This window comes from Acomys minous (genome assembly GCF_964271855.1).
Source record: "Acomys minous genome assembly, chromosome: 13".
NCBI classification, from domain to species: Eukaryota; Metazoa; Chordata; class Mammalia; order Rodentia; family Muridae; genus Acomys; species Acomys minous.
This window is the reverse complement of record NC_140495.1, coordinates 60838141-60850464: the sequence shown is the minus strand read 5'-3', so window position 1 is coordinate 60850464 and position 12324 is coordinate 60838141. Positions and strand designations below refer to the sequence as shown.

The 12324-nt window shown below is 47.1% G+C and overlaps 1 protein-coding gene across 2 annotated transcripts; it reads left to right on the top strand.

Moving 5' to 3' along the window:
• The first annotated feature begins 2716 nt into the window (after window positions 1-2716).
• On the top strand, window positions 2717-12052 carry MRPS10 (mitochondrial ribosomal protein S10). 2 transcript variants are annotated; one of them, XM_084753032.1, is made up of 7 exons: window positions 2717-2815; window positions 6380-6444; window positions 6531-6600; window positions 9509-9645; window positions 10507-10615; window positions 11430-11519; window positions 11710-12052. In XM_084753032.1, the coding sequence occupies exons 1-7, from the start codon at window positions 2768-2770 to the stop codon at window positions 11791-11793; spliced, it is 603 nt and encodes a 200-aa protein (XP_084609158.1). In that variant the 5' UTR covers window positions 2717-2767; the 3' UTR covers window positions 11794-12052. The 2 variants fall into 2 exon arrangements, with proteins under 2 accessions (XP_084609158.1, XP_084609157.1); XM_084753031.1 differs by having other exon boundaries at window positions 6528-6600.
• Window positions 12053-12324: the final 272 nt, after the last annotated feature.

Genomic DNA, 12324 nt, shown 5'->3' with positions numbered 1-12324 from the left:
ATCTAGTTAGTGTCTGCCAGTATCCACTCCTCCAGGGATAGCTGGGTTGGGAGGAAGAGTTAGCGTGGAACAGGCAAACCATGCCCAGTGTGCATGTGTTAACCTAAAAATGGCATGTACTGCTGGGTTTTGTGCACCGTGCAGTACAAGTGTGTGTGTTGTACAGCATACAAAAGTGACAGACCCTATCATGCCTGATCTACTGCTAGCAAGACCTGGCTTTTCCTTTATAGTGTGTGCTGGCTAGTTTTATGTCAACTTGACACAAGCTATTCATTTGAGAGGAGGGAACCTCAATTAAGAAAATGCCTTCATAAGCTAGGGTTGTAGGCAAACTTTCAGGGCATTTTTCTTTTCCAAGACAGGGTTTCTCTGTGTAGCCTAGACTGTCCTAGACACACTTTGTAGACCAGGCTAGCCTCGAAATCACAGCGATCCGCCTGCCTCTGCCTCCCAAGTGCTGGGATTAAAGGCGTGCACCACCACACCATACCGGCTGCATTTTCTTACTTAGTGATTGATGTGGGAGGGACTAGCCCATTGTGGGCGGGGCCACCCTGTGCTGGTGGTCCTGGGTTCTGTAAAAAAGCAGGCTAAGCAAGTCCTGAAAAGCAAGCCAGTAATCAGCATCCCTCCGTGGCCTCTGTATCAGCTCTGAGTCCCTGCCCTATGATATGGAAGTGTAAGCCAAATAAACCCCTCTCCCCGCCCAGTTGCTTTGGCCATGGTGTTTTGATAGAAACCCTAACTTAGACCCTAACTCCCACACTTGCCCCTTAGGCATTACATTAAAATACAGTTTTATGACTTATGACAGGACTTAAGGAAGGAAAATAAGAGGATCTCAGTAACACCCCACATTTGAGCATAATCATGGAGAAGTCTGAACCAAAGGCAGCTGCAGGGGCCACATGCAGAGTCCTGAGAGAGCTGCATCTTAGCTGTGAGAACCCATCACAGCAAAGGCTAAGGCCTCTGAGACGTGGAGGGCACCCAGTCCCTCAGGCTGCTTACAGCACACCTCTCTGGTTCCAGTGAGAAGATCATAGGCCACCAAGTCAATCAAAACCATCTTCGTGAAGTGGGGTGAGAGGAGAGCAGGTACCTTTAGTCCCCCCGCATCCAAAAGTGACATCGCATCGTCATCATCATGGACAGAACCAGCCACTGCATGCGTAGAGGCAGGATTGCGAAGGTTGTAACTCACTGTATGATCAAGTCAGCTCATCTCTGATCCTCGGTTACGATTGTTTCTGTGAGGAGGAGACTCGGTAGAGCCTAAGTGAGAGTCGATTCTGCCACCGTCGTTTTGGGTGCAGCACACTTACCTGACTGAGCCCACCCAGAAGGGCAGGAGGCTGGCTGGCTCCGAGCCATCATGGAGGTGCCACACGGAGAGATGGGTGCAAAGTTCAGAAGTAGCAAGGAGATGGGGGTTGGGGGTTCTGCCAGCACAGATCACTGGCTGAGAGGAACCACCCTGAGTGTCACACTTTCGGAGGCCTCCGGGTTGCCTGCCCAGGTAGGCCACAGCCAAATCCAGCCAAGTGCTAATGAAGGTTCTGTTTCCATAGAGGCATAGAAATACCTTCATGTCGAGGCCAGCCTGAGGGGCAGGGAAATGTCCAGGCTCTTAGATCTTTGATCAGTTTGTGCCCTCTGGGCAAAATCATTTTACCTTTTTGCTTACTTCTCTTGCCTGCCAAATAAGGGGAGTAATACCGACCTAGAGTAGACACAGCTTTCCACCTGCATGGTGCCCTAAGATACTATGCATGGTTCGCATTAAGCTGACCCTTACCCATTTTCCTGACAACCTCTTAAGGCCCACGATGTAGAAGCGATCTTATGTGATACATTCTAAATGACACTTACCATGCACTCGGTATTGGACCAAACGCTATACCAGTATCTCATTTAATTCTCTACTGCGAGTATAATTTATCCTCATCTCTACATGACAAATGAGAAAACAGGTTCAGAGTAGGGAAAATTTTTGATCCAGGCACCTAGCTTAAATAGAAACCAGAGCTCCGAAGTGTACAGCTGTCCATTATGTTAATTGCATTTTGAAAAAACAACGCTTAGAAATTTCCATTAACAAGCCAGGCGCTCTGATGTGAATAAAGTTGAAGAACAAAACGGCTTTTTATGTATTATTATTATTTTTTTTTTTTTAAGGTAAGGTTTCTCTACGTAGCCCTGGCTGTCCTGAACTCGCTTTGTAGCGAGGCCTTGGCCTCGAACTCACAGCGATCCACCTGCTTCTGCCTCCCTGAGAACCACTTGGTTTGTTTGTTTAATTTTTAAATTATTTATTTTGCCATAGGATCTCAATTATGTAGCCCGGTTCAAAATGGCTTTTGAAATAAGATAAAACATTAGAGTTTTGACTCAGTAGTAGCAGCAAATTTCTTTCCAAGGACGCACTTTATTGTGTTTGTCTCTAACCAAACAGAACCAGCACAAATAGGATTATAGACAGCATATAGATAGAACCTGGTAACTAGATAGGGGGCTGAAGCCAGTTTATCCAGACGCGAAAGCGACGCAGGCACTCAAAAAATAACATTAAAAGAATGAACGAATAAGTGAATACATAATAAAGTAGAAATTAAAAAAAAAAAAAAACTCCCCCGCAAGGAGCCACGTCTCTATGGTTGTTTCAGTGACAGAACACAAAGAGACACTCTCTCTTTGTCGAACTCTATGGTTCGAGGACAATGTTGTGACCCCGGAAGCGATCCCCGGAGGTCAGGGCACCAAGATGGCGGCGCGCGGAGCGTGTGTATCCCTGTGCCGGCGCCTGCAGCAGGTATAAAGGGGTGGGCGGGCGACCCGGACGGAGGCGCCGTCGTCGAGCCTCGCTCCCGCCCTCTGCCCGGCCGGCTCGGAGTCTTCCTCCAGAGTCGTGATTAGAAAGCGACAGGGAAAAGGCTGGTTTTCTTTTCTCTCGCGTTATTCAACTTTGATTGACAAGACCGGAACGAGAACTGTAGGATGTCAGAGCGGGAAGCGTGAGAAAAGCGTTTTCAGAAACCCTCCCTTCACGTCAGAGAGAAAGAGTAATGAAAACCCCGAGCTCAGAGAAGCAGGAAGCTCGCCTCGGATGCTTAGGAGCTGAGCCAGGGCTGCCCCGAGCCGCCCTCCTTACTTCCCTCCCGGGCTTGGGAGACCGAGCTGAAGGGCTCCGAGGTCAGGGGACTGGTTACATCGCCCTCGCGAGGTTCTTTGAGGAAGGAAAACTTGCCTGGCGTGTGGGCAAGACTTTAATCGCAGCCCTTGGGGAGGCTGAGGCAGGGGGACTTCTGGATTCGAGGCCAGCCAGGCTACTTAATTGAGATCCTATCGCAAAATAAATAATTTAATTTTTAAATTTTGTTTCTTCCCCCCCTCCCCCCTTCGAGACAGGGTTTCACTGTGTAGCCTTGGCTGTCCTGGACTCGCTTTGTAGACCAGGCTGGCCTCGAACTCACAGCAATCCGCCAGCCTCTGCCTCCTGAGTGCTGGGATTAAAGGCATGTGTCACCACCCCCGGCTAATAATTTAAAATGTAAACAAACAAACTAGGCTGTTTTCAAGTCTTTGGCCTTTCGACCTTTGCGAGCCTTACCAATAACCATTTAAGTTTCAAAAATAAGGCTGAGAACTGGGCATGATGGCTCACGCTGTAATACCAGCACTTGGAAAGCAAGGGAGAAGATTGCCACCAGCCTACATACGGAGACCCTGTCTCCAAAATTAAACAAATGGAAGGAAAAAAGCGGGCTGGGGTGCTGAGAATGGAGCTCAGTTGCTAGAGTGCTGGGTTAATAATGCCTAAAGCATAGTGGTTGGATCCAAAGCACCACATAACCGCAGAGATGGTGGTCCACACCTGTAATAACGACGCTTGAGCGATAGAAGCAAGAGAATTCGAATTTCAGAATCATTCTCAGCAACATAGAATTCAAAATAAGTCTGGGTTCTATGAACTTGTGTCTCAAAAAAAAATTTTTTTTTTTTAATACTAGAGATTGAACCCAGGGCGTTTCCCACTCCAGACAAAGGCTTTGTCATGAAACTACATTCTTAGCCTTCGGTGGGACTCAGGGCCTCTGCAAGAAGTGCTGAGCCCTCACTCCAGCCTTGGTCTTCACAGGTTAAAATCGTTCACACTCTAGAAAAACTGTTTTCCAAAGCAAAGGCAAATTTAATGAAGAGTAATGCTTTAGAATCCATTGTCACAGAAAAGGCAGCTGTACTCTCACTTTGTTTCTGCATTCCGTCATTTATCATGTAGTGAAACTTACGGACTTTGGAAAACACTGTACGCCAGTGACAGAATCAAAGAAAAGTCTTGAGTGATGTCTTAGTGAGTTTTGGTTTCAGGCTTTCTGAAAGCATCTTACAGATTCATGAAGTCTAGCACACACTTGCATAACTACTGTTTTTTGTTGTTGTTCGGTTTGTTTTTGAGACAGAGTTTCTCTGTATAACAGTCCTGGTTGTCCTGGACTCGCTTTGTAGACTAGGCTGGCCTCGAACTCACAGCGATCCACCTGCCTCTGCCTCCCGAGTGCTGGGACTAAAGGTGTGCGCCACCATGCCTGGCTCTAACCACTGTTCTTAACAATATACAGGGGCTAAAGCATTGGCCCAGTGGTTAAGAACACATGTGCAACCATGAGGACTGGGTCTCAGGAACCATGAGTTGTCATGCTCGTTGTCCTGTGACCCCCGCTCCGCGGGGTCTCCTGTGCACATGGAGAATTTTTTTTAATTCTTTATTTTTATTTTATGTGCATTGGCGTTTTGCCTGTGTGTGTCAGTGTGAGGGAGTTGGGTCCCTTGGAACTGGAGTTACAGACAGTTGTGAACTGCCATGCGGATGCTGGGATTTGAAGCCAGGTCCTTGGGAAGAGCAGCCAAGGCTCTTAACCCCTGAGCCATCTCTCCAGCCCAGATCGGCACATACCCAAGCCCTAAAAAAAAAAAAAAAAAAAAAAAATTAGAGCTAGATGCAGTAGTCACAACCAACAAACACTTGGGAGGTAGAGGCAGACATATTGGATATATGTCAAGGCCATCCTCAGCTCTCCAGTTGGAGGTCAGACTGCTTCCTGCAGCCCCACCGAAAATCAAAGGACGTGCTTCAGAGGGAGAATGTGACTAGGGAAGCAGCATGCTTCTTAGCGTGGGGGTCCCTGATGTAGGAGCCTTGCTGTGTGCTTGTGTGGGGAATGACACATGCTCCTGCATTGTGCCTGCTGTCTGTTCTCGCTCGTAAGCCAAGTAACATTGGGAACTTGTCTTACAGCACAAGAGCGAGGAAACAAAAGCATGGGCTGGCTTTGGTTTTGTTTCTTTTGAGTCTATGTAGTCCTGGCTGTCCTGGAACTTGCTCTGTAGACCAGGCTGGCCCCAACCCACAGACCCTCCTTGCCTCTCAGTTGCTGGGATTAAAGGCGGTCACCACTACAGTAAGCACAGGCTGCTTTAAATGCACTCATGGTTGTTTTAAATTTTTTATTTTGCTGCTTTCCAGGGTTGCACTTTTCAGTCCCAGGAAAGTGTAAAGTATTACTAGGTAAATGAGAAGCCGAGGGTTGTGAGCAGTACCGTTTGCCTCCTAAGACAGTTCCACCAGGGGGTGCTCATTAACAGGGCTTGTGCAGTGCTGGGCTACTTAATGATGGGTATAGGCAAGGTGTGTGCTGTTTTAGGTAACTTACAAGCAAGGCGATTCAGCCAAGCAAAGATTATTTCAACTGCTAACACGTTAAGTTATACTGACAAGGAATCTTTGTTTTGTTTTGTTTGTTTTGTTTTTCAAGACAGTCTTCCTACGGCACCTCCCAAATGCTCAGATCATAGGCATGTGCTACAATGCCTGGCTAAGTTGTTTTGCTTTTGTTTTTAATTCGTGTGTGTGTGTGTGTGTGTGTGTGTGTGTACACCTCTGTGAGTTTTCTGTGTGCCACATGCATGTTAGTGCCCATGGAGGCCAGAGAATACCAGATATCCTCAAACTGGAGTTATAAGAGGTGTGGGTGCTGGGAACTGATCTAGAGTCCTTAAAGCAGTAATGTTTTTGGTTGTTGGTTTGTTTTTGGCTTTTCAAGACAGGGTTTCTGTGTATGGTTCTGCCTGTCCTGGAACTCCCTCTATAAACCAGATTGACCTTAAACTCACAGAGATCCTCCTGCCTCTGCCTCTTAAGTGCTGGGATTACAGGTGGCGTGTGCCCCCACTACCCAGCTAGCACTTTGTTAATGATGAGCTCTAATTTGGTCCTTTGATGCCCGGTATCCTCCTCTGTAAGGTTGAGACCCCTTTTCTGACTTCTGCTCTGGGCACTGACTTTATTTCCGACACATGTCCCCTCCATTCTTTTTAGGAATTGGGGCATTTGTCTATAAATGGTTCTAAGAGCAGCACAAGCAAAACTGGTAGCCTCCTGCGGTAAGTATGCAACTAGATTTGCTCAATTATGGTAGAAAATGGGGCTCTGTCCTGTTGACTGAGGCTTCTCTGTCCCCACACAGCAGTTCCAGTATGAAGTGGGTACCGCTGTCAAGCCTGCACATGGACGTTCCAAAGGAGTTGACGAAGCCTATGGTAGGTACCTCCTATTGGGCAAGGCGTGGCATCTGACTCCAGTACTTAGAGCTGGAGGTCAGACATCCTCAGTTACAGCCTGCTTGGCTTCATGAAACCCCATCTCAAGAAACAGCAACAACAAAAGAAATTACACTAATAATTTCATTCTTTCCTGGTTATTTCATTCAGGCCTATTTCCTAAACACATAGACTTCTTTGCCCTAGAGTCCTGTTAAGTGCACAGTACAGGCTGTGATGTCTGTGCGAGCATCTGTGCTATTTTTCATGCTATAAAATTAAGTTTTAACGAAGTATATTGTGTACCCAGATAGCTGTGGTGATGGGCAGCCTCTTGCTCAGTTCAGGAGTGTGATAATTAGTGATACTGAATCCTGACATTACAGAAATACTTTTTCCATGCCTTGCAGCCTTTTCTTTTGATTGCTGACATGTCTGTGTGCAGTGCTCAGCTCACACTGAAGCAGGCTATTGGCACAGTGGGATACACAGAGCTGTGTGACCTTACAGAGTTTAAGACAAGATGCCAGCTAGCCCGGGCTAGCCTTGAACTAGCTGTGTAGCCAAGGATGACCTTGAGCTCCTAATCCTCCTGCTTTATATTAAGTGATAAGGTTACAGGTGTATCACCACTCCCTATTCTTACTTGAGATTATTTTCTTTTTTCCCTTTTTTGGTTTTTCGAGACAGGGTTTCTCTGTTACACAGAGCCCTGGCTGTCCTAGACTATTTATAGACCAAGTTGGCCTCAAACTCACAGAGATCCACCTGCTTCTGCCTCCCAAGTGCTGAGATTAAAGGCATGCACTACCACGCCTGGCCAAGATTTTTTTCTAAAGTTATAAAAATTCCAAATCTTTCCATTTCCACCGTCAAAAAATGATCTCTTTTTAGTTTGGTATGGCTCCATATATATATCATTTGATCCCAGCACACGGAATTGTCTCATCCACAGTATGGAGCTCTTTCTATTTCTTTACTCACTTAGTGAATATTGGAGACAGACCCATGATGGTATGTGCAAATGCTGGTCTCTAGCTAGACGCTGCAGGGCCAAGCCTGGAAGAGATGGCAGAGTGCTGGGCGTCACCTCAGTGAGGAAAGTGCTTACTGTGCAAGCATGAGGACCCAGGTTCAGGTCCCCAGCACACACCTAAAAATCTGGGTGCAGCAGCATAGGCGTGTAAGCCCAGTGCTGAGGGGGAGTAGTTGGGGAGACCCCTGGGGCTTGCTGGCCTCATAGTCTAGCCCAGTCTTTAAGCTCCAGGTTCCATGAGAGACCCTGTTTCAAAATATATGGTCTAGCCAATGAGATGACTCGGTGGGTAAAGGCAGTGCCACTGAGCCTGACATCCTGACTTCAGTCCCTAGGACCCACATGGTAAAAGTAAGAGCCAGTTCCCACAAGTGTCCTCTGACCTCCATTTGTGTGCCATAGCATGCACACAGACAAATAGACCCAATTAAAATATTTTGTTTTTTAATAATAAGATAGGATACGAAAAATGTGGCTCAGTGTGTATGGGTACTTGCCACCAGTCTGACCTGAGTTATTTCCCAGAACCTATGGTAGAAACAGAGAGGTTGTCCTCAAACCTCTACATGCATGCCATGGCATGTGCACACGGATGTACAAACACACACACATACACACACAATCTCTTTACTACTTGTTCTGAGCACTTAAGGACCTCTGAGGAATCAGACCTTGCGATGTTCGTTGTCCTACTATCCCAAACTAAATCATAATGATGTCACAAGACATCTTCAGAAATCTTTTGAGAGTTGCTGCAAATTCACAGTAGCTTTAAACCCCCCGGGGAGCTTAAGGCCAACTCAGTAGTGGAGGTCTTGCGTAGCACTCTGTAGCCCACAAGAATCAGACAGCAGCTAGGTGGTGGTGGTGCCCACCTTTAATCCCAGCACTCAGGAGGCAGAGGTAGGCAGATAGCTGTAAATTCAAGGCCAGCCTGGTCTACAAAGCAAGCCTAGGACAGCCAAGGCTACACAGAGAAACCCTGTCTAAAAAAAAAAGAAGAAGAATCAGACAAGATCATACACCCTCTTCACGTGACCAATTCTGATGTAAAGATCAATTAATTCTGTTTTTCTAACCATCTTACTTAGAATAATTGATAATAGATGCCTTCCTTCCTGGTTATTAAGTAGCTCTCTTTTCAGGGGTGAAGTAATTTAACCCTGACTCACTGGGTTAGTAATAACGTTTACTGGTTTAATGGCTGAATGAAATGAAGATAATTCACCTCTTAAAGAAGTCAGAAGTGTCAAGCCCATTATTTCTAAGGGCTTTGGGTGTTAGTGTGGAAGGTCCAGCCAGTGTCATAACGTTTTAATTAGACATGAGTAATTTCCGTGTGAAGACAGGCCAACCTTACATGAATAAATCCAAATAAAAAGCATGAACAGAGTTAGCTGGGCTTTGTATAACAATTACAGTGTTTAACAGTTGTATAGCAGTGTTTAATGATTTATAAGCACTTTAATTTGTGTCTTCATAGTTGTTCCTTGCAGAAATGCCATGTGCAACATTACCCTACCTTAAACATGAAGAGCAGGGAACTCATAGAGTTCTCTCAGTGTGCAGCCGCCAGGGGAGAGCTTTCCAGGCCTGGCCTGCTAATCAGGTCGCTTGGTAACAGACCCAAGTCCCTTCCCACTAGAGACTGGGGGCTCGCTGAGAGTGGGGTTTTGTAGTGACCTTGAAGGTTGATCCTGAGTAGACTTCGCAGGTTTGGAAGGTCATTTTGCAGATGTGTATGACACGGGGAGTAGCTAAGCTAGCCATTTGTCATCTTTCCATTTATTAGTAAACTGAAGTCAAACAGTAATACATTAAGTTTGCTGGTTATAGACATTACAAGAACCAAACCCAACTTCTTTATTTTAGATAACCACATCCGATGAGCCAGATACATTGTACAAACGCCTGTCCATTTTAGTGAAGGCCCATGACAAGGCTGTGTTAGACAGTTACGAGTATTTTGCTGTGCTCGCTGCTAAAGAACTTGGCCTTTCTATTAAAGTGTGAGTATGACCTTTCCTAACCTTACCTGTTGTCTGCCATCATGTGATCAGCCAGGATGCTGACTGTGATCCCAGGTAGGTCTGCGCTTGTGAAATAGGATAAATGTGTGGCTAACGTTACCCTAAGAGGTGGTGTCCCTTCCTGTCTGCTACAGCTGTTAAGTACTTGAATGAGGAAACAAGGAAAATGAAAGAAACCCTTTCTAGAAATTGCCACTGATTTAAGCAAACCCAGGAAGCCTCCTGCCTGGCATCTCTGTGAGAGGGTGGGGCTCTGAGGCACTGTCCAGACAGGATGGTCATTGGCTAACACCTCCATTATGTGCACCACCACCTCCCTGGGAGTTTCAAGTGAGGTGAGCTTCATGTGGCCTGGAAGTCACTGCAGGCTAAGATGGACCTGTCTCTTGGCACCTGCGCCTTCTGGTGTTAACAGGCTCATCTGAAGCTCTGCCAGTCTGTGCTGGTAGCAAAAACAGACTGTTTGGGGACTGTCAGTATATCCGTACATTGCCCTAAAGCCACAGACATTACAGTTCTGTTCAGCACTGCTGCCTCTCTTCGTAACTGGCATACCTGGTACATGAGGGAGGGACTAAAGGGTGTCAGGGGTGTGTGCACACTCCTGCATGGCACCTGTGTGGGGTGTGGGAGAGGGTTCCTGCTACCTGCAGGGTTGATCTTGGCCTGAGTTTTGTGAAAGCAGCAGTTACCGAGGCGGCTTGACAAACGGAAGGCAGTAGCTGCAGCTGGTGCCTGTGCTTGAGCGAGCCTAGTGCAGCCCTGTTCTGTGGTGCTTTCATGTCAGTGCCGCAGCCGTAGCATTGCGGAGCTTAGCTTTGTTCTGTCCTTTAACTCCAGACATGAGCCGCCGAGGAAAATAGAGCGACTCACTCTTCTCAAGTCCGTGCACATTTTCAAGAAGCACCGAGTTCAGTATGAGATGCGGACACTCTACAGGTGTTTGGAGGTGCGCTGCTTTCTGCCCATGGGACACCCAAACTTCCCATTGGCGTGTAGCATGGCTTCACTCTACCGTGGGCCCAGTCAACTTCCTTTTAGCCAACCCATGTATTTATTTGTGTTGGGTGGTGGTGGGCACACCTTTAATCCTAGCGCTCGGGAGGCAGAGACAGATGGAGCTCTGTGAGTTCGAGGCCAGCCCGGGCTGCACAGCCACATGCCACAGCCTGTGGGGAGGTCAGAGGGCAGCTTGTGATAGTTGCTTCTCTTTGTTGAGCATGTGAGTGCCGGGGATCATATTCCAGTTGTCAGCTTTATGAATTCTCAGTGCATGAGTGTTTTACCTACATGTATGTCTGTGCACCACTTGTGTACCAGGGAATTGGATCCCCTGGAACTGGAGTTACAGGCAGTTGTGAGATGTTGTGTGGGTGCTGGGGGCTGAATCTGAGTCCCCTGCAAGAGCAGCCACAGTAACCACAGTAACCACAGTAACCATAGTAACCACAGAGCCCATCTCTCCAGCCCTCCTACATCTTTTAAAATGAGATTCTGAGTTAGATTTCTTAGAAGAGCAGGCCTCATCTCTTTTTTTGTTTGTTTGTTTTTTTCAAGACAGGGTTTCTTGTGTAGCCCTGGCTGTCCTGGACTCCCTTTGTAGACCAGGCTGTCCTCGAACTCACAGCGATCCGCCTGCCTCTGCCTCCCGAGTGCTGGGATTAAAGGCGTGTGCCATCACCGCCCGGCTAGGCTTCATCTCTTAAAAGGGACATAAGAACCTCAACGCTCTGTGCCCTGGCATACTTATTTTTCTGTTTCAGTTAAAACATTTGACCGGATGCACAGCCAATGTCTACTTGGAATATATCCAGCGAAACTTACCCGAAGGGGTTGCCATGGAAGTAACAAAGGTACAGCTTGACTTCCTGCCTCCTTAGGCTAGCGGAGTTGGTTCCCTGTCTAGCGTTGTCCTGGCTGTGGGGAAAGGGCCTATGGCACACTGGGAGCAGAGTTAGGCCCACCCCACCCTAATAGTTGGACTTGGGGACAGAGTCAGCACTGTGTTCCTGTTTGGTCCACGTTGGTTTGTTTCTGTTTCAGACACAGATACAGCAGTTGCCAGAACACATCAAGGAGCCCATGTGGGAAACAGTTACAGAGGAGACTGAAGGAAGCAAGCCGTAAGCCTTGGAGATGTCGCCTGTGCTGCATCTGAAGTTTGCGGGCCTGGCCTGTGTTCCCTGGAGAACGCTCCAGCTGAGGGGAAGTCACTCCACCTGCTGTGTTCATGCCTGAGCAGCCGAGCGGAGCATGAGTGGCAGGCCTGGTTTCAGGGAGAACCACTGTGTCTGTTCTTACCCCTGACTTTGCTGTGTTCTGATTTGAACAAACATTAGCAAACTTCTGTATAACTCAAAAGAGCCAGACTTAAACAGTGTAGTGCCGCTGACCTGGTATTAGCTTGTGCCAACTTTATTTTGTTTGTGTTTATTCATTCATCCATTCATTTTTATTTCTCAAACTCAGAGATGCACTTGCCTCTGCCTCCCAAATGCTGGGATTAAAGGCATGCACCACCATGCCTGGCTAGTTTGTGCTAATTTTAAATGTTTACTTGTTCATTCAAAAGAAAACCGGTGATACCTTTTTCACACACAGTTTATTTTGAAGTTCCCCACAACCTGTGGTTGAATGAATGCTGGGCACTTAGAAGTT

Coding starts and splice junctions, on each gene's coding strand:
- MRPS10 (XM_084753031.1), top strand. CDS start 2,768: ATGGCGGCGCGCGGAGCGTGTGTATCCCTGTGCCGGCGCCTGCAGCAG. Junction 2,816..6,379: donor TGTGCCGGCGCCTGCAGCAG/GTATAAAGGGGT, acceptor CATTCTTTTTAG/GAATTGGGGCATTTGTCTAT. Junction 9,646..10,506: donor CTTGGCCTTTCTATTAAAGT/GTGAGTATGACC, acceptor CTTTAACTCCAG/ACATGAGCCGCCGAGGAAAA.